At 35.3% G+C, this 20,284-nt stretch overlaps 4 protein-coding genes across 6 annotated transcripts; 2 read left to right on the forward strand and 2 right to left on the reverse strand.

The window, feature by feature from the left end:
* Positions 1-329: 329 nt before the first annotated feature.
* Positions 330-3,644, forward strand: LOC105640364 (Mitochondrial import inner membrane translocase subunit Tim17/Tim22/Tim23 family protein). Of its 2 annotated transcripts, XM_012224652.4 has the most exons (6): positions 330-534; positions 1,467-1,571; positions 2,319-2,574; positions 2,754-2,831; positions 3,021-3,144; positions 3,614-3,644. In XM_012224652.4, exons 1-6 carry the CDS (start codon positions 496-498, stop codon positions 3,627-3,629), a joined length of 618 nt encoding a protein of 205 aa, XP_012080042.2. In that variant the 5' UTR covers positions 330-495; the 3' UTR covers positions 3,630-3,644. The 2 variants fall into 2 exon arrangements, with proteins under 2 accessions (XP_012080042.2, XP_089571511.1); XM_089715385.1 differs by lacking the exon at positions 3,614-3,644 and having other exon boundaries at positions 332-534; positions 3,021-3,449.
* Positions 3,631-8,132, reverse strand: LOC105640365 (U3 small nucleolar ribonucleoprotein). The gene is made up of 13 exons (XM_012224653.4): positions 7,309-8,132; positions 7,089-7,132; positions 6,286-6,406; positions 6,002-6,112; positions 5,733-5,870; positions 5,347-5,415; positions 5,193-5,234; positions 4,985-5,053; positions 4,734-4,805; positions 4,593-4,646; positions 4,366-4,507; positions 4,162-4,227; positions 3,631-4,075 (listed from the first exon to the last, which is right to left on the reverse strand). Exons 1-13 carry the CDS (start codon positions 8,023-8,025, stop codon positions 4,065-4,067), a joined length of 1,656 nt encoding a protein of 551 aa, XP_012080043.1. The 5' UTR covers positions 8,026-8,132; the 3' UTR covers positions 3,631-4,064.
* A 468-nt stretch (positions 8,133-8,600) lies between these two features.
* Positions 8,601-14,391, forward strand: LOC105640366 (Phox (PX) domain-containing protein). Of its 2 annotated transcripts, none has more exons than XM_020681954.3 (6): positions 8,601-8,905; positions 8,999-10,650; positions 11,328-12,314; positions 12,812-13,037; positions 13,260-13,402; positions 13,907-14,391. In XM_020681954.3, exons 2-6 carry the CDS (start codon positions 9,022-9,024, stop codon positions 14,195-14,197), a joined length of 3,276 nt encoding a protein of 1,091 aa, XP_020537613.1. In that variant the 5' UTR covers positions 8,601-8,905; positions 8,999-9,021; the 3' UTR covers positions 14,198-14,391. The 2 variants fall into 2 exon arrangements, with proteins under 2 accessions (XP_020537613.1, XP_012080045.1); XM_012224655.4 differs by having other exon boundaries at positions 9,016-10,650.
* A 517-nt stretch (positions 14,392-14,908) lies between these two features.
* LOC105640367 (UDP-N-acetylglucosamine-N-acetylmuramyl-pyrophosphoryl-undecaprenol N-acetylglucosamine protein) lies at positions 14,909-17,975 on the reverse strand. The gene is made up of 8 exons (XM_020681756.3): positions 16,948-17,975; positions 16,537-16,570; positions 16,203-16,406; positions 16,011-16,100; positions 15,847-15,912; positions 15,652-15,743; positions 15,495-15,542; positions 14,909-15,338 (listed from the first exon to the last, which is right to left on the reverse strand). The coding sequence occupies exons 1-8, from the start codon at positions 17,313-17,315 to the stop codon at positions 15,221-15,223; spliced, it is 1,020 nt and encodes a 339-aa protein (XP_020537415.1). The 5' UTR covers positions 17,316-17,975; the 3' UTR covers positions 14,909-15,220.
* Between the last annotated feature and the right edge of the window lie 2,309 nt (positions 17,976-20,284).

The following is a 20,284-nucleotide window of genomic DNA, read 5'->3' on the forward strand; positions in this document are numbered from 1 at the left end:
TAATTTAAACCATACATATGAATAATCTGATAGCAGTTTAGTAGAAAATTTGATAAAATATTTTTTTTTTTTTTTGAAAAAATTAGAATAAATCATATATTACTTAGATCAAACTGGAGAATATCTATTTAATTGAACAGCCTACAACAACAAAAATAGATGGGTCATTTAATTAATTTTTGAAAATAAGGGTCTTAACTTGTAAATTTTATTAAATTATAGGATTAAATATTAATTTATCCAAAATGTACGTAACATGTAACGGGTAGAATGGGAAATATAGAAATAAGAAGGGTATATTGGTCACTTTAGTGTTCAGTGACCAACTCGTTGGGGAAATGAGTAACGAACCGCCATGGAGGTCATTTCATAGGTTCGATTAACTTCTGTTTGGTTGCTGAGAAACTGAAGGAAATTTAAGAACATCAATCGGCATTCATTTCGAGTTCAGTGTGAAGTTTCTACTTTAACAAGTTGAATTTCATTGTTTGATCAATGGACGCAACTGAAAAAGCTGAAGAAACGGTCTCTAATGTAAGACACGCACTCTCTCTAGCACTCACTTTTTTTAAGGTCCTCGTGTTTTTTCCCCACTTGATTAACCTCCAATTACACTTGGATTGTGAAAAATGCTCTCAATTTAGGTTAATATAATATAGTTCTTTTCGAGCAGTCGTTATACTGTTGTAGTTTTGATACCAGCTGAAATTACAGAACTAAGATAACCTAATTGCTTGTTTTTTGTTGTTGCTGTTCTTGTTTTCCGGCTCTGGATTAAAGATAGATTTCGATAATTTTTTAGTCGTCAACTTCAGTTTATGTGCTTTAGAAGTAGAATCAAAAGTTTTTTGTTTTTTTTTTTTTTATTGAATGCATATGTTATTGGCAGTTTTGGGGTTAGGAACAGAGTTGGGATGCTAACCTTGATCATGAGCCGGAAATATTTATTTCTGATAGTCTTTAGTGTAGTCTCAGTTGCAATTGAGTGAGAAATTTCGGTTTCAGTAGATTGGTGCCACTTTATGTTTTTTAGGACAGTAAGAAGGTTAAGACGTCAGTTCATTCTAATATATACTGTGAAGTATGTTGGTAAATTGCAATCAAATTAAGTGCAAGTATCCAAAATTTTATCCAATCCAAGTGGTTTTTATTGAACCACTTTCTTGAGTGTAGATTTACCAGTATAAACTTGGTCGTATCAATGTCGTTGGTATGTTAAGATATTACAATAAATTTGGCATGAAATACCAAGTTCTTGAAGCGTACAATTTTTTTTTCTTTGGTTATTTTTTCTTGCTATCCATATTTTACATGTAAATAAATGGTATTGGAGAGGCCTTGCATGTATGAAGATTCTTGGCCGTTTTGAATGTAGTGTGTATATGGCAAGCAAAACCAATCTTTTCCTTCTTTCGCTCTCCCTCTCTTTTATATATATACACATATAATTTTATTTCTCTGATCAGGAAAGTCCACATTTGGCTGGAACTGTTAACTGGGGCACAGCAACTGTTGTTGGAGTGTTTGCAGGCATGTTATATGGTGGCAGCAAGGAGGCAGCTGCATCAGTGGTGAGTTAATGCTTGCGAAAGACACCACTATTCTTTCTCTTGGCGACTCATAATACTATTTCATTGCGACACCCATCCATCATCATTGTACTGCTCTGAACGCATATTAAGATGGGGACTAGATTTTGTGGATACTGATACGAGTATATGTACTTTAAAAAACCATTAAAAGTTGTGGAATTTGAAACTATCAATATTAACTTAAATTCAGTTAAGTTTCATATTTGTTTACCTTAGTTCTTCAAGGACTTGGTACTGCGTCGGTACACCTATAATAAGGTATGGAAGGGACAATGAACATTTTTTATGTTAAAAATTGCAAGTGAAATTCAACAAATAATGTTTTCGGCTTGTATAATGAGTAGAAGTGACGGGCTGTATGAAACCTTCCCCTCATGCAGTGGTAATGTGCTTAGTTTATAATACTGTAAATTCTGCATGCTCCTAGTTTTACTCAGATGTGGACATTTTTGTAGTCATTAATGAACTATACTCAACTCTCTCTCTCCTGCATTTCCTGCTGGCGGCAATGGTTTATTTTGATTAGGGGAAAGAGGGATTAACTTATTGCATGTTGAATAGTATTTGTTCTGGAACTGCCCTCCTTATTCTGTAAATCTTCTTCCATCCTTTTTGTCTGGATTTTTGCCTGGTAACATTTTATTTGCTCATGCAATAAATTTTCCTGTATATATGCATATATGCATATAGATAGTGACATCTGTGAGGAGTTAACCACTATTTCAGAGCAAGGATGCAGAAGTAATGTTGAAGCTTGGGAGCACTCCAGACAAGCGTGAACAATATCGATTGATGAGAGATGCAATGGAGAAGAGGTTTGTCCGAGTTACTCGTGGTTCAATAGTTGGTGGAGTGCGCCTTGGGATGTTCACTGCTGCATTTTATGGTTTACAAAATCTGCTGGCTGAGAAACGTGGTGTGCATGATGTTTTCAATGTTGTAGGAGCTGGCTCAGCTACTGCTGCTACATTTGGTTTAATTTGTAATACTTCATATCCCATGCATCAGACTTGTTTTACTTGCTGATTTTTGGAATTTGGTTCACTAATTCATCAATAACTTTCATATGGTAAAAAGGTTATCTTTATTTTAATTTCCACTTCTTATGATTATTAAAGGCGTTTCCAACCTTTTCTTTTTCCTAATTAAATTATATTTTAGTGCCTGGATCTCTCCGATGGCGTCTGAGGAATGTGCTGCTGGGATCAGCTCTGGGTGCAGCGTTTTGTTTACCTCTTGGTATTGGATCATTCCTTATCTTATATATTTGAAACTTTCTGTTAGGTGATTACTGGATGTGAAATATCTAATTATAGTGGATTCTTTTCTAGGTTTTCAGCCTCATTACTTATTGCAACATGCTATGTCATTCTTGAGTTATTCAAGAAAGAAAAACCTCTAATATTACAGTTATACATCTTGTCATAGGGTGGATTCACTTGAAGCTTATAGAGAAAGCAAATGAAGGAAATCCTGATTTGAGTGGGAGTGGAGACGCAAAGAGTGGTGTTGGCGCTGCAATTGAGAGGCTTGAAGGAAATCTGAAAGCCGAGTAAGTAGAATTATCATTTTCTGTGGAGTGTTACCTCCTGATTTTGCAGTGAGTTGAAAGAGAGAGTCGTGCTAACAGCAGCAGCATCAAACAAGATGGAGTACATTCGCCAAGCATCTGTTTCTTTTTCTCTTGCAGTGGCCCATAAAGAATGAATTAAGACTGGAATATACTCCATGCATCAGCAACTTTTGTTGGTTGCTTTTGAAGAATTTTTGGATTAATAAGCATTCATCATATTTTATATAAAAGCAATGTGCTTTGGATGCACCGAGTGATAATTAATTAAACATTCTAACGTTTTAGCGTGTTGTTTGTTTTTTTTTTTCTCGTATAAATAGCCAGCTACGCATAGGAATTCTCTATAAGCCTATTTAAGCGGGCTTATTAGTCTTTTCTTTATTTTGCTGCTGCTGTGCAATCTATTATGTTCTCGACTTCAAAGTCTGACTTCATTTGATTTTTTCAGATCTAAAGCTGGGTGACTTTTAAAAGCTCCAAAAGACAACACTATTTTTCATTCAGCCTCATTTCAAGTAAAGGATAATTTAAATTCCGTTGCCACAACAGCCGAGTGAAAGAATACGAATAATCATAATGTGTCATAAAAAAACATGATCAGCCCGTACCTCAAATATTTCACAGGTTGACTAATTACACAACAAAATTTTATGTTCGATCCTAATGGAGGCTAACTTCTCAAGTTTTCCTTGGAGTATTTTGCAATCTTTCTCATCCATCTTGGTATCATTTGATTTCTCTCAACGCTCCTCAACCTTTTCAAGAGGAATTCAGGAGAGATATCTTCATAAAATAATTAGGCCTCTATTTTGAGTTTTCCCCTGTCCATCTAGTGGCCATAACTTTGAAAAAACGAGTTGAAACTGGTTCACGGATCTCCTTGGGTATGAATTTAGTTGTTACTCTTTGTCTGCAATTTAATGAAAAGTCAGCGGATCTCAAATTTGGTTTAGATCAAGAAAATAGACCAGCACTTTGACTTAAATTAGTTGTTACCATCATTGTGATTTAGCAACGAGGTGTTGTCTCGTCCTTTCTTCACCATCCTTTTTACTGCTTCAGCTATCATCCCACATAAAGGTGAACATGAACAGAAAAAGTACTCTTAAGATAATTGATAATTATTAAACCCATTCATTATTCAAAGTAAAAAAGAGAAAAAGGCCTCCAAGATGCTATTAGTTTCCTCTCAGTGGTTACCTTTAGATTTTCTTTTCTTTTTAGCCCTCCTCCTCTTCCTCTCTTCCTGTGTAAGTTCAGCTTCTTCTTTAATGTCCCCTTTGCCAGAGAAGACTTCTTCAGGCGCCAGCATGGCTGCATCTGAAACTGCCATTGGTGCAATCTATTCATGGAAGAAACCACATGCATCAGTAAATCTTTAAGTCATAAACAAGTTCGGACCAAAGATAATAAGGAAATCTCTTTACCTCCTCCATAGCAAGAGCAGGGACATTTGCTTGTATTGACATGTCTTCTATAACCTATTCAAGACAATGTACAATAGATTAAATGAAATTAAAGAAAAAAAATCATTATAAAAAGCATGTTATAATGGTTGAGATGCGTACAGGTTTTGGAGCAAAGTGGAAGTGAGATAGAGCATCCAGTTTCAAGCATAGTTTCTTAAACAGAACACTTGCCTAGCAAAGAAAATGCCACAAGTTTCAATGAATCAAAGATATGTTTTCAATCAAAATATATGGATCCACAACATATAGCTCTGGAGCCAGATGTTGAGGAGTCCATTCAAGACGTGGCAGTCAATGATAAAGGAAGAATAAAAGAACAAAATGGGTAAAGAATGCGACATAAAAGTCACCTCCTTCTTTTGTTCATCAGAGAAGGATAATGGAGCAGCAGCTGGGTTTGTCTTCTGAACATATTCTTCCTGTGAATGATTTTAAATGAAACAAGTTTCAGTAAACAGAAGTTCCATAAAGTGAGAGATCATTGCAATTGCCAACATTATGTGATCCAGATACAGAATTAAAAAACCCAGAAAAGCATCATTTTTGTGAGTGACAAACCTCATAAACTTCAGCAAGACCTTTCTTGCTCTTATTCTCATCCTGCGAATTTTCAGACCAAAAAAAAAAGCAGCTTCAACAATATATTCTCTACAATAACAGAAATTACAACTGGAAGTTAACAAACTACCTCTTTCACCAGCATAATGCTTACCAATTCTTTTAATTCTCTTGGTGCTGTAGAGGGTAAACTAGGAACCTTCTGAATGTCATCAAACTGCCCCTAGAAATATCACAAGATCTTTTAATTGTTAAGAAAGTTCCAAAGGCGAGTATAATCGTGTCCAACAATCTGTACTAAAGAGCGACTGAAGGAGCAGCGTGCAATAAAAAGCATAGGCGAGTTTCATTCAACACATTCTCAAGTTCACATCTAGTTAGCTACGGCGGGTGTGTGCATCAATTGGTTTTCTATTAGCAAACGTTAGGCAGCATAATCAAGCAGTTTACAAGCTACCAATCAAAATATATGATCCTGCATTAACCCAGGGAATTTTTGAAACTCATTTGGAAATTCAGCTGGCAAAATATGAATTTTACCTCAATGATCCTATTCTTAATCATATCTTCGAGTGATGCAGTAACCTCCTCTGTGATTACAGGAGCAGGCCTAACATTGTGCTCAAAATCCAAATCTACTTCTAATGCACTGTTCTTGGGCCTGCTAGCAGCTGTCACCTGTTATGAAAGACCATAAATAATAAAATCAAAATCACTATTTAATATGAGGATCTGATTTGTATCCAATTCCAATAAACACGTTTAATGCAATGCATTTTGGACTACAGAAGTAGAAATAACCAAGTCACCTCTCCTTGCATTGTCCAAGATTTTGGCTCCAAATTTGCTTTCTCCATCTGCTCTATCTCAGACCGAAGCTTCTCAAGTTGTTTTTCATGGGTAGAAAGACCACCCTTTTTCTGTACCAAAATAAATAAATAAATACTGAAAGGAAGGAATTGAAAAGGAATTTCATAATAGTTTTGCCTTTACATATGCGTGTTTTCATAAACATAAAATTGTACTATGATGACACCACAAAAAATTACCATTTCCATTCAGCGTAAGTAGCTACATAAACTGAATATATTACCTCATCTACCACCCTCACACCCTCTTTATCATCTGAGCCTGAGTCTTCATTGGACTCATTATCTAATTGGGATTTTCTTTTTGGAACTGCCTTCTTTTTACCACCAAAGAAGTCTTCATATCTAAATATCAAAGATACAAATGAATCAAATAATTTGCAAAAAATTACATATTTAAACTTTCAAGTAACAATCACGGATGTGGTAAGAACACAATGGTGGCAACGATGGTACTTAGGTGAAACAACAAAAAAATAAATTGAGAACTAGCAAAAGACATAAAACGTGAATCAGTGTAACGCTGAAGTCTGGATTTAAATCACAGTTTCAGTTTTGGTGGTAATCCAAGGTGAACCATCAAGTTACAGTTTGTGGCTATGATAGTCAAACTGTATCTGTGACACCCACACTTGGGGCCATCATATTCTATTCAAAATAATAATGAACCATAAATTTAGAATTTTGTATGTATTTTTTGATTTGTCTGCCGCTTTTAATTTAAGCTCAAACTTTATGATTAGTAGCGATTGCAGCTAGACTAAGAGTGATCATGTGATATGTAACAATGTTGAGATGGCAATGCAGAGATATGCCAACATTACTAGGCAAACCAGACCGGACATGGAATTGGTTTCCACATGCGCAAATGATGGGCCTTAGGCATCGTAATGGCGATGATACAAGAAAAATGGAAAATATCGGTTTTATAACATCTTATACATCTAACATAATATTGGAAATGATATTCTACCAGATACAGATAATTCATAAGATCAAAAGAAAGCAAATTTAATGAAATTAGTACCTTGCATTTCCCAACTTGTCTGCATCTTCATCTCCATCATCAAACTGCAAAATCACAATTTGGAACGAGAAAATATAAACAAATGACCGACAGCAAACTTATCATAATATAGGCTAATTGTGCTTCTGTTTGATTAGAATTTTTTACGGACTCTAAAATCAAAACGAACCAATTCCCAAAGAAAAAGTAGGAAATTCCAAATAAACCATGCATGAATCACCTCATCGTCCTCTTCCTCATCTTCGTCATCCTCCTCTCCTTCTTCAACTTCATCTTCATCCTCTTTGTCTAGTTCATCTAAATATTTCCGCTCGTCCTTCTTCTTCTTTCTATCTAATCCATATTCCCTGGCCTCATCGTCCTCCAAATACTCTTCCAATTCTTTTATCTTCAAAAACTTATCCTCTATCCCTCCTTTCACTTTCTTCTCTCCCATTTCTGTATCCTCATCTTCACTATATTCATCCTCAATTCCTTTTTGTCCCTCTTCTTCTTCCTCCTCTTCCTCCTCCACATCATCATCATCATCATCATCAAATTCATCCATATCCATGTCATCATCATCAAAGACATTAGCTTCCTTCTCCTCCAAGACCTTCCTTTCCTTTTTTGGAACCTCATTCTCTTTCTTCTCCTTCAGCACTATTTTGAGTTCCTCAGGATGCTTTTCCATGTGCTTGACTTGGCGGCGGAGGTTGGAGAGAAGAGGCTGCGATACAAGGTCAATTTGCTGCCAAATCTGCTCCGCGTGAAATCCATCAACTAAAAGTTGATCGAACGGCGATTTGGGGACGTAGGGCTTGAGGGAAGAAAATAGGTGCTGAGACGCCGTCCGCGCCGTCTCGGATAGTGTGGCAGATGGTACTAGCCATGACGGAGGATCAGTGGATTTCAGTTGGTGAAGGGCTTCCATAGCCGTTTCGCTTGGTTTCGCCATTCCTAGAATTGATCGACCTCTGTGTGACCTTCTGTTCTGTGGTTTAAAGCTCTAATTGGGGTGTTAGGGTTTTAGGCTTTGGCAGGAGGTTTTATGTGGGGTCTGAATGCAAATACAAGGAAATTCTTGGTTAATTAATGGTTATTAATAAATTAAGTGTCATATTCGTTATTATCTAATTTTTATCATTCTTGGAGGCTGAAGAGCGAGGCAAATTACTCCTGAGATTCAATGGTAATCATAACTCCTCTCTTATTGAATGCTATTGATTAGTGTCTGGATTTTTTAATTTCTGGTAAATTATTTAATTATCCTTAATATTTTTTTATCAAATGTAAAGAATTAAATAATTATTTATGATTTATTTTAAAAATAAGAGAAAAAAAAGATAAATCGAGGTGTAAGAATTTCTATTTTTAAAATTAATTATGAATTTCCTATATATCTTCCATTAATATTTTGGTGCAATTTAAATATTTATTTTTAATGAAAATATAAAAGTTAAATTTATAAATGAATTCTATTTAATTTAAAACTAACTTTTTAATAAGGCACCAGTTTATTTTTCCAGAGGAAAACGTAAATTACATACAACAACCATTCTCATTTCGATGTCCATAAATGGTGCCAGTTTTACCAAACAGAAACAAACAACCTCTTAACCGTTCAAAACAGAGAGCAAAAGACAACTGAACTGATTCACAAATCCTCACGGCAACACTCTCTTTCAAACACAAAGGTAAAATCGCCTCTGCCACGGTGTCGCCTACACTCTCTGCAACTCCAGACTTTGATTCGCTCAGTCCCCCAATTTGATTCACTGCTATAAAACCATAATCTTTCTGTCTTTCCACTTTAAACGATATTCTCTCTTTAACGGGTGAGTCACTTTCTGGATTGATTTTGTAATTCTAAGCTATCTTTTTTTTTTTTTTTTTTTTTTTCTGGGTTGACTGTTATAAATTTTATCAAGATTTTGATAATACCCAGAATCAGATGATCAATGGAGAGGGGCCTCATGAGGACGTCTCTGGGACCACCTCTTCCGATCTGTTCGATTCTTTCCCGCCAAAGCTGTCCGGTGGTGGCGATGCATCTCCTGGATCGCTGTCGCAGTACTCCTCTTGCGGAGGAGAATCGGAGTTCGAGAAGTACTGCAGCGCAAACTCGGTCATGGGTACGCCTAGTTTTTGCGGCTCGTTTGTTCCTCTTAATGATTTTACAGAGTCTGAGTTTGGTTCGTTGAGAAGTTTGGATGGTAGTTTGGAGAATTTTAGTTTGGGAGGGAGGTTGGATAGGAATATGGAGGAGCAGAAAATGTCTGGTTCGGGTTTGGACTGCTTGAAAGGGAATATCAAGGAGGGAATTGCCGAGAATGGTAGTAATAGATTGGAAATGGATGATGGTGAAATTACTTGTGGAGAAAGTAGCAGAATGAATATTGGATTGGGCAGTAGGCAAGAGTGTGTTAATGTGGGACGTAATGAGAGTGACTTGAGTGGCAGTGATGTCAGAAATGGTTTGAATTTTATGTCAGCTGGGTTTGATTCAGAAAGGGAAATGGATGGGGAAGAAGATGGGACCTCATCTAGATATGAGCATTCTGAAGCTGATGATTCAATGTATGGCTGTGGTTCTGATGATGAGAATAGGAAGAGCTTGTACACCCCAAGGAACATACAGTATTGCAAGGAAGCAAAAGTTGAGAATGAGAACCCGCTACTTATCAATACATCTGTAGCCTTTGGGTCGGAGGATTGGGATGATTTTGAGCAAGAAACTGGAGGAGGTACTCTTTCTTCTCTGAGCTTGAATGAATTTCAGGAGCAGAAAGAACAAAACTTTGAAGCTGAAAGTAGCCTCGTAAATTCAAAGTCATTGGCCACAATAGGGGTGCCAGTTGTTGGTCTAAGAGAAATAGGGGAAGATGTAACCGCAGAACTTCCAGGCACCAGACTGGTTGAAGGCAATGAATTGGTGGAAGATTTCAATAGTTCTTCAGTAGTCCCTTCTAATTCTCAGAATTCTGACCTGCAGCAAGCAGAAAAGGTGAGAGACGTTCCTGTGGCTATTTGCCAGGTCCAAGGAACTCATGAAATAGTCATAGATGACAAAATTACCCCAATCACATCATCTCATTTACGAAGCTTTCATAAACTAGAGCAAGAAGATGTCAAAGACATTTCTGTTGTCTGCAGTTTGGTCGAAGATGCTAATGACAGAATGGAGCATTTTAAGAGATGTTCTGCCAGTGACATCTTTGAGATGAAGCAGGATCCATTTGTTGAAAAAAATCACATGGGGTTTGGATCAAATGTCGTGGATTGCAGCATGGAAAGGGAGGGTCTGTGTGAGAAATCTGTGGATATCATTCACGTTGATGGTGGTAAAGTTTTGGAAAAGCAAGAAACTCAGAGTTTAGAATTAAAACCAGATCCCCTTTCTGACTCACCTAATCAACTCTGTTCCCATCCGACTGAATATTTTGACAATGGAAGTGCAGAGTTCATTGAAGACCATAAACCAAATTCAGCGAGATTGTTGATTGAAAGTAACAGGACCAGAACAATGAAAAACACTCCTACATCTGTGGATCTTTCGGAAGACCATCCTGCAACAGTTAAGGTCAGTGTCTGTAAGTAGCTAAGTGGTAATTTTGTGGTAGGGGTTTAATTCACTCAGTCTCTTTGCTAGTGATGTTTATTATTAAATATTTCTGAAGCTTATGCATTATGAAATTAAATCATGTATGTTTCATATCATGTTATACCTTTTCTCAGATAGACTATCATGCAAACATATGGAAAGACTCATTTAGGTGGGAAAATATGGAACTTAGATATGCTGCAATACTTACAACATGTATTATTTTGGACTCTGGCTATCTTTCTGAGTATTTCTGTATATTTGATCATTGATCTCGTCAAACTTTCAATGGATATCATTCAGAACATAAGCACACATCCATGAACACCAGTATAAAATAACCCATAGATGTGATTAGGTATTATCAAGTTTTTATAAGTATGATAAAATAGTATGTTGTCTATTATTTTGCTAACTGATAGCATCTATCTTGGCCATCTGGAACCTCAGTGAGTAATTGGAGGGCGGCTTGTCCTGTATTATAGCATATGTATGCAAGCAAATGCGGCTCACTGGAGTCTTTGAATTAATATGCATCAACTTTCAGTTCCAAGAGTATTTTTACTACAAATTTGGTTCTTTTCTCAATGGATATTTATTTGTCTTGTGGCTTTTTTAGTTGCATCTGAAATTTGGCACTCCATGCCTTTTGGCAGGCCGACAAAGTTGAACTTGATGAATTTTATGATGAGATTGTCAATGAAATGGAAGAAATTTTGCTCGATTCTAGCGAGTCTCAAGGGGCTAGGTTTCCTCAGGGTAATCGCATGTCCCAAGCTCAACTATCTTTGCCTGGAAGAGATGGTGGGTCAACTGCTTCCACTTCTGGGGCAGGTGACGCCTTCCCTCAGCCACTTAGAATTGATGGGATTGAAGTAGTCGGTGCCAAGCAGAAGAAAGGAGATGTCTCACTTAGTGAAAGGTTGGTTGGAGTAAAGGAATTTACTGTCTACGTAATAAGAGTATGGAGTGGCAAGGATCAGTGGGAAGTTGAACGCAGGTATCGTGATTTCTTTACACTCTATCGTCGGCTAAAATCATTATTTACTGACCAGGGTTGGACTCTTCCACTCCCCTGGTCCTCTGTAGAAAAGGAATCAAGAAAAATATTTGGGAATGCATCGCCAGATGTTGTTTCCATGAGAAGTGTTCTTATTCAGGAGTGCTTGCATTCAATTATCCATTCACGTTATTTTGCTAGTCCACCAAGTGCATTGCTATGGTTTTTATGTCCTCAAGATTCACTTCCTAGTTCCCCTTCGTTACAAAAACCGGTGCCTTGGTCTGTATTCTCTAATAGAGGAGGAGAACCAGGAAACATATCCACTTTAGGGAAGACAATATCACTTGTTGTTGAAATAAGAGCATACAAATCTACAAAACAGTTGCTTGAAGCACAACATTATACTTGTGCTGGATGCCACAAACATTTTGATGATGGTGTAACGCTAGTGCGGGACTTTGTGCAAGTACTTGGGTGGGGGAAGCCTCGACTTTGTGAATACACCGGTCAATTGTTTTGTTCTTCATGCCATACAAATGAAACTGCAGTTTTACCTGCAAGAGTATTACATCACTGGGATTTTAGTCATTATCCAGTCTCGCAATTGGCTAAGTTGTACCTGGATTCTATACACGAGCAGGTAACTCAAGAACTGACACTTTTTGTTTGTTGTCATCTGTGAATTCTGTGTGACTGGATAGATATTGATTGGATGAGCAAGTGCCACATTTGGTTTGTATATTGACTGGATAGGTTACTGGAAAAGGGAAAGTATATTGACATTAAAATAAATAGTAAGTGGATTTTTCCCAGTCTTTGGGCTTGCTTGCATAAACTTAATGGTCCAAACATAACTCAAATATCTTTCTTTTTTCCTGTTCACATTTGGTTTAGACTATTGTAAATTGATGAGTTTGAGCATTCTTGTACTCCATGGGATCCATGATATGGCTACATACGTAGTGGAACTAATTTGATTTGCTAATTTTATCTTAATTCTGCGTTGAAATGATCTGCACATGCATTTGTTATCGATGATTCACTGGGTGCATATTGTTACATTCTAGTTAAGCTTAACAATCGCATTTTGTTCTTGTCCGAGGTAATTTGAGATGTACTAATGATTTTATTTTGCAGCCGATGCTTTGTGTGAGTGCAGTTAATCCATTCCTATTCTCAAAGGTCCCAGCCCTGCAACATATTATGAGTGTCAGGAAAAGAATTGGAAGCATGCTTCCATATGTTCGTTGTCCTTTCCGGAGGACCATCAATAGAGGACTTGGATCTCGTAAATATCTTCTTGAAAGCAATGATTTTTTTGCACTCAAGGACCTGATTGATCTCTCAAAGGGGGCTTTTGCAGGTTAATATCTCTCATTCTGATAATGCCAATCTGAAGCTTTTCCTTGCAATCTGCACCGTAGGACAGTTTTTTCCAATACATACGTCTGTTCTTTTGATATCTTCATGATTGAGTTCTGCATTTTTCTTGTTGTTAGATGAAGTAACTCTATAGAACTTGCATTTGAATGTCTGAGCTCTCTGTATATCAAACTTCTAATTATTCTTCCTACATACGTTTCAGCATTACCTATGATGTTGGAGACAGTCTCAAGTAAACTTCTGGAGCATATAACAGATCAATGCCTTATATGCTGCGATGTAGGAATTCCCTGCAGTGCCCGACAAGCTTGTAATGATCCATCTTCACTTATTTTCCCTTTTCAGGTGAGAATTCATATATATATATATATATATAGCCTGGGCAGTTCGCAAGGATTGGGATGTTACTTTACTGGATCTTCTAATTTGACTACATGTTACTCTTTGAAGTTCTTAGGGCCTGCCAATTGGAACATCTAAACCAATGAGCAAGAACACCAAATATTGGATTTTTTGTGAACCATAAGATTTTTTATATCCTCCATCAGGAAGTTAGAGTTCATAATCTATGCTTTTCCAAATAAAGCTCAAAGCTCCCTTTAGAATTGCTGTAGTTGACTATTGAAATGTGGACAAGTTAACGATAAGTGCAAACCGGAGTTTTAATAAAAAAAAATAATTGAAATTGGCAGATTCGCATACGTACTTTTGATTTCTATATCCAGTGCCATGAGGTTAATTCTGTTGGCAGAAATCATTGTGTTGGCATGTCATTTATTGTCATACTTTTTATTTCTCTTGAAATTTCAGTTACATGTATTCTGATAGTAGAAAACCAATAATAAACAGGAAGGTGAGATCGAAAGGTGTAAATCTTGTGAATCCGTATTCCACAAACCTTGCTTTAAAAGACTTGCAAAATGCACTTGTGGGGCAGTTATTGGAGAGGAGAAGACCATGGAGGCTACTAATAAGCTGATTCGTAAGGCTAGTGGCCTGCTAGGAAGGAGATCGAGCTCTGGTTTATCAATGGGATTTCTCTCTGGACTATTTCCTAGGGCAAAACCAGAAACGATGAACGAGCTCAAGGATCATGACACTGTTATTTTAATGGGTTCTTTGCCGAGCACTTCCCTTTGATCACCTGTAATTGAAATGTACCATTTGTATATTGTCTTTTGTTGTCTGAATAACCAGAAGCTGCCTACGCCATTGTAGCAAAAATTTTGAGGCTGGGTGAGGGTATTCTCCTTTTTCCCCTTCAATTTTGGGTGTATTCTTTGTAAAATATATTATCAATATCATTGTTTTGTGAAAGTTGACTGATTGTTTCACATGCTGATTGTTCAAAGCAAGTTATCCTGATAAATCTTTATTGTGGAATTAAAAGCAGTAGCTCAAAAAAAAAAATCTCAAAATAAAAATGCAGTCGGTAATGTTATCCCTGAATCAGAATTTGTAATAGTTCTCTTCCGATAGGTTATATACACCCTGTGGGAAAGAGAATCCCTTTATGGATGTGGACATGTGTTTGTATTAATTTAGAACAGGCTAAATTAACTAAGAAAAGTTTCTGTTTATTCTCCTTCTTGGGAATGAGTTGAAGAAGAATTGTTTCCATCAACTCAAAGTGGCAAATAAGATGTGATAACTCAGATATATTATCCCACCAAAATCCCCAATGTTTATGATTTGAGTGGCACTAGAATCTCTTTTAAGAAAAAAGTTCATGGTTAGTTCAGTACTTTTCTTCATTACAAAAATAATAATTTTTATGTGGAATGTCACTCAGACCAAAATATTATATCCAATAACAAGAAAATAAAATAATAGTAAAGTAGAAGTATAAAATTGAACTGAGACCAATTATAATTTATTTATTTTGAATTGTTTACAATAGTTATCTTTACTTAGTTTCAACCATATATGCTACTGTAACAAATGGGTACACCAGCTCAAGATTGCTGCTTTTCCTCTTGGACCATTGTGCACCTTCCAAAACTTGGTTAATGAAATGATTTTGTTTTTTCTTATCTTCTATCAGCTTTGTTAAGACAAAGGATGTCTTTAATCTCTTATATTACCTCTGGTATTCTGTTCTGTTCTTCTCTATTCTATTTCTGCAACTTCCTATGCTACTGATAATTTCATACTGGTTTACTGTTACTTCCGACATCGGTAAGACTCAGGGAACCATCTTGAGAGTAGAGTGTGTTTCAGCTTTATAATAAAAGCAAAAATGCCATAGCATGGGATATGCATCACTGCCACAGAGAAGTACCTTCAAGAAACAGAAAGATTACAACCAGATTAGTAAGTAATAAATCAATGCTTAATTAAAAATTAAGCTTCAATTACTATAAAGGATCAAATTTTATAATGATTATTGAAAAAGAAGCAAAAATATAAGCCTCAGTTATATGGAGATCATCCTCACCATAAAGGGGCATATGGAGATGACAAGTCAAGGAATGGATATGGCCACCTATTTAGAAGATAACAGAAAGTTTAGTGTTAATGGAACAATGAGAACACCTCAAAAAGAAAAATTGAAGTTTGATAATGAGAAGAAGAATAAAAAAGAGGAGTTCTACCATAGTCTCTGAAAAGCATGGATAATCCACTGGAATAGGACATATGCTATTGTCCATATGAAGAAATATGCGATTCGAAACCAAGGAAATCGCTGAAATAAAAATTCATGAAAAAGAGTTAGAAAGCAGGAATTCTCATGCATTATAAAAAGAGTTGGAAATGGTTGTACTGTGACTGAAACAAAAGCAGCTTACCAGGCAATTTAAGGCTGTATCACCAATTAGGAAGATAGCATTCAAAGAATGCATACTTATAACCAGCTGCAACAAAAAATAAAAACAAACATTTTGTTTGGATAACGAGGAATTAAAATTACTAGGCAGAGAATTGAATGAGTTGGTTCTAAAATGATACTCACTGCAGTTAGATGGTAATCCTTGATTGCTAGAAATGGAACAAGTACAAACCAAAATACACAATCTGTGAGCATAACAGCCCCTGCATTCATCTGTTTCCATGCAAACAAGTAAAAATGTCAGTACTATTTTGTTTTCAAATAAACTAAGAAAACAACATTTGGCGCTGAAGCGACAAAAAACTTTGTCCATACCTGGAAAACTATTTGAAAGACATAAACCCATTTCCCAGCAGGTTGCCTCATGTCAACTTGTTCATTAGAAGCATTGGAAGTTTCTACAGGTGGAGGAGTAGCAGAGTTTCCTAGTTCTGAATCAACCTCTACATTACCAACCTTATCCCCACCTACTCTTTTGTGATATAGGTAACATCCGCGAATGGAGAGTAATGATCCAAGCTACAAATTGATTGTGATCAAATTATAAAGAATATAACAGAAAAAAAAAATGGGAAAAAAAAGGACCATTAAGCAATTATGTGCTTAAAAGCATTTTGAGGATGTCTTTTTAAGACATAATAACACTTACCCCAAAGTAAATGGTGACCAAAGTAAATGTCCACCTGTTCATTACCAAAAAAGCCGTCCTTCATCAGTCCAAGTTAAAATGATCAAATAGTGCTGTTTGAAACTGAAAGTTCACAACTTTTTTATCCCTCTTCAAGATTAAGAGTTTGTCATGCATTGAGGTTGAAACCGCTTTTTTGAAAATCACCATTATCAATGCTATTGGAAAAAGAAATGTGCAGTTGCTATTAATTTGCTATTTTGAAGGTTTCAGGACTAGAATATATGAAAATGCCTTGAGAATAAATTTAATAACCCAAAAACGTTTTCAATGTAGTGTTTTTCCAACAACGGCTCAAATAGCAATACTAAACAGACCCTAAATGAAATTTAAGCAGGGGATAAGACAAAATTAAGAAAAAGCTCAACTTACTGAGTATAGAAGTAAAAGATGCTGCCTCCATCCACAAAAGTAATCACAATCAACAGCACCACAAGAGAAAGGAAAGCAAAAACTCTGAAAACTAACAACCAGGCAGGGTGGATTCCTTTGAGGCATGTTCTCCAGGCCTCATCATCATATAAATCAGCTTCTGTTTCTTGTTTATTCTCTACACTACCTTGTTCCACTTTGGAAAATTTTTCATTTTTCAATATAAGAATTGAAGCAAGAATCATGGAGATCAAAACCCAAATGGCACAAAGGAAGAACCTCCAGTTTAGCCAGTAACTGGCTACGGTTGTGTTAGCAGTCATAGCTGGATGCCAAGTGTTTTGAAGGCTTCCTGTTATAAAACTCATTTTGTCACTTCTACTACTTCTCTGATTCTGCACTCAAGTATTATATTTTTGATAATCTGGTATAGTCAATGAAATATTTTCAAATCATCACAAGAGAAAGAATATTGGCTAGCACAATTCAAGAAATCGAAAAATGAAGATATTGACGATTAATTTTCCAGAGGGAAAAGAATGAAAAAACTTGCGTATACAAGAAGCGATGAAGGAAATAACAGCTGAAAATCGAAATACTAACCAATTGAAAATAAAGTTTCAATAAAAAGCAGTGCAACTATATGAAATCTGATATACATATCAGAAGAAGAAATACTGAATAAATTGGGTGAGAAGTGAAACTCAAATGCTGAAATGTGCTTAAGATTACACATTTATGAAACCACATAGACCCAGACAGGGTTTACGCGTGAAATTAGAAAAGAGAAGTTATTATATGGGTCTCAAGTACTAAAAGGAAAACATTGTATCACAAGAAAACAGAGAATATTGGACCAATGGAAAATTCAAAACATTAAAAACCCAGGTTGATTTTGACCCAAAACTAATCAAAGTTCCAAACTTTAGGTGGGTTCTTGCAGAGGAAGAAAAATTTCAAATCTCTTATATTAAAAGATAAATGGCACACAAAAGAAGCAGCTAAATTCTAAGGAAAGGAAAGGTGAATACTCACAAGGGAAAGCAAAAGACAATGTGATGGTGTGCAAGAGCCTACAAGGAGATGCTTTGCTTCTTTGTTTTGAATAGAAAACTGAATAAAGAGGGAAAAGAAAAGAAAGATATATATATATATATATATATATATATATATATAAAAGATAAAATTAAAAGGGAAGGCTGCTTTGAGCCCAAGCTTCTCTGCTTTCTTTTTCAATTATAATATCAATAAAATCTTGAAAATGCTTAGAGAATGTCTAATGTCTATGTACTGTCCTAATCTCTCTGTATGCATGCAAGTATATAATTCTTTATTAGGAAACATGCAATACAACTTCCTGTCTACTTTTCTTGCATTTCAGGCTTTTTTTAGTCTTTTCAAAATTTCTCTCATTTCCAAGAAAAAACAAATATTTCCCTTATTTTAGATATATTGTTTTGGGAGTTCAAGAATAATGGTCTTTGGTTCATTGTGTGTTGTGTGTTGTGTGCAGGTAAAGAAGGGAAAGAGTAACTGAGGGGGAAAGAGAAATGTTATAGTACATTGCAGGTCCTTATCTGGAAATACATACCCAATCCTTTGACCAATGAGTACTGATATATGCCAATGATAAGTTTTTCATGATTGATCAATTAACGTTAAACAGTTTTTGAGAAGAGAGAGTGTTCGTTTGATTGTAGGCAAGATTGGCCAGCTAATCATGTGGAAAGGCTGATTAGAAATTATGATGTTAGCTTTTAGCTTTTAGTTAAAGCTTGAGATCGGTGATACTCATTGTGTGGGTCCCATTTTATGACTCCTTAGTTTGACCTATAGCCTGTCACCCATAATTGTCACAGCTTCTTCTTCACACCAAGTTTTCTCTTCTTCTTCTTCTTCTTCTTCTTTTTTTTTTTTTTTTTTTTTTTGTTAATTTGAAGGATTAATATATTCAAATTATCAATTTCATAATTTTAGAATAATTTTATTACTGAAAATTAATAGTTGTTGGCATAATTTATTTTGACACATTGATATTATTTTTTAATTTATTATTTAGATAAAAAATAATAGAAATCATCAAATTGAAAAATTACTCATTCCGTCCCATTTTTTTTGCATGATTTGACAAAACACACATATTAAGAATTTATTTAATAAAAGTTATTTTGCTTTATTTTACTCTTAACTCATCAAAGATATTAATAAAAATCTCTCATTTACTTAAGGATCATAAAGGTAATTATGGAAAAAATAATTATTTACATGTATAAATTTAGAAACCTTGCAAATATTTTGGAACATCTAAAAAAATGAATAACAGGCAAACAAAATGAGACAGAAAAAATATAACTAATTTTAGGATTAAGTATTTTCAGATCCCTAAATTATGACCAAATTGATACTTAGGTACATCAACGTTTGAGTAATTATTTTGAATGACTTAAATAATTTTATTGTTACACGGTCCTTTCATCTAAATTCCTATTTTTTTCGCTTATATAGGCTAAAAAGCAAATAATTACTGAAACATTGAGGGACCTAAGTGTTAATTTGGTCATAATTTAGGGACCCAAAAATATTTAACCCCCATTTAATATTCGCTTTTCACCCCATATAAATGAAAAAAAGGGTAAGATTTAAGATGGAAGGACCTTACAATATAACAACAGCATTATTTAGATCCTTCAAAATAATTACTCAAATATTAATTGACCTAAGTGTTAATTTGATCATAATTTAAGGCCAAAAATATTTAACTCTTAATTTTATATACATATTTTAAATAATTTTATTTTGGCGCATCAAATAAATTATATTAATATTTATTTATTATTTTATAATTTAAAATCATAAAAAATTAATTTCTCTTTTTTTCTGAAATATTTATTTCATAGCGCTATTATTTTTTGGAGAACAACTTTCTTTCTTTTAAACCAACCTAGTAGGTTCATCTTAATATATCCAACAAGGCTTTAGTTTTGCGGTGATACGTGGCTTTTAGTGATTGGTTTTCTTGCAATCACGTGGTTTGTTTTGAAAGGCTCGCGGCACGCGGGCCCAATTAGGAATCTTTTTTGGGTTCAAAAGCTAAGTCGCATCAGAAAAGAATAAAACGTGAAGCACCGGATTACGACTGGTCTTCTGAGGGCACTTGCAATTGATTCACCCGACGGTGACACCTATTACTTCTCAACTTTTTCACCGACGTTAATGGCTTTCTTTCCCTTTTTTTTTTTTTTTTCTTTTTTTTACTGTCACCGCGAATATGAAACAGAAGAAGAAAAGAAAAAGAAAAGAAAAGTAACAAAAGGCAATGACAGAAATGACTGGGCAG

Source organism: Jatropha curcas, chromosome 10 (genome assembly GCF_041381405.1).
Source record: "Jatropha curcas cultivar XTBG-Jc1 chromosome 10, XTBG_Jcur_1.0, whole genome shotgun sequence".
Classification (NCBI taxonomy): domain Eukaryota; kingdom Viridiplantae; phylum Streptophyta; class Magnoliopsida; order Malpighiales; family Euphorbiaceae; genus Jatropha; species Jatropha curcas.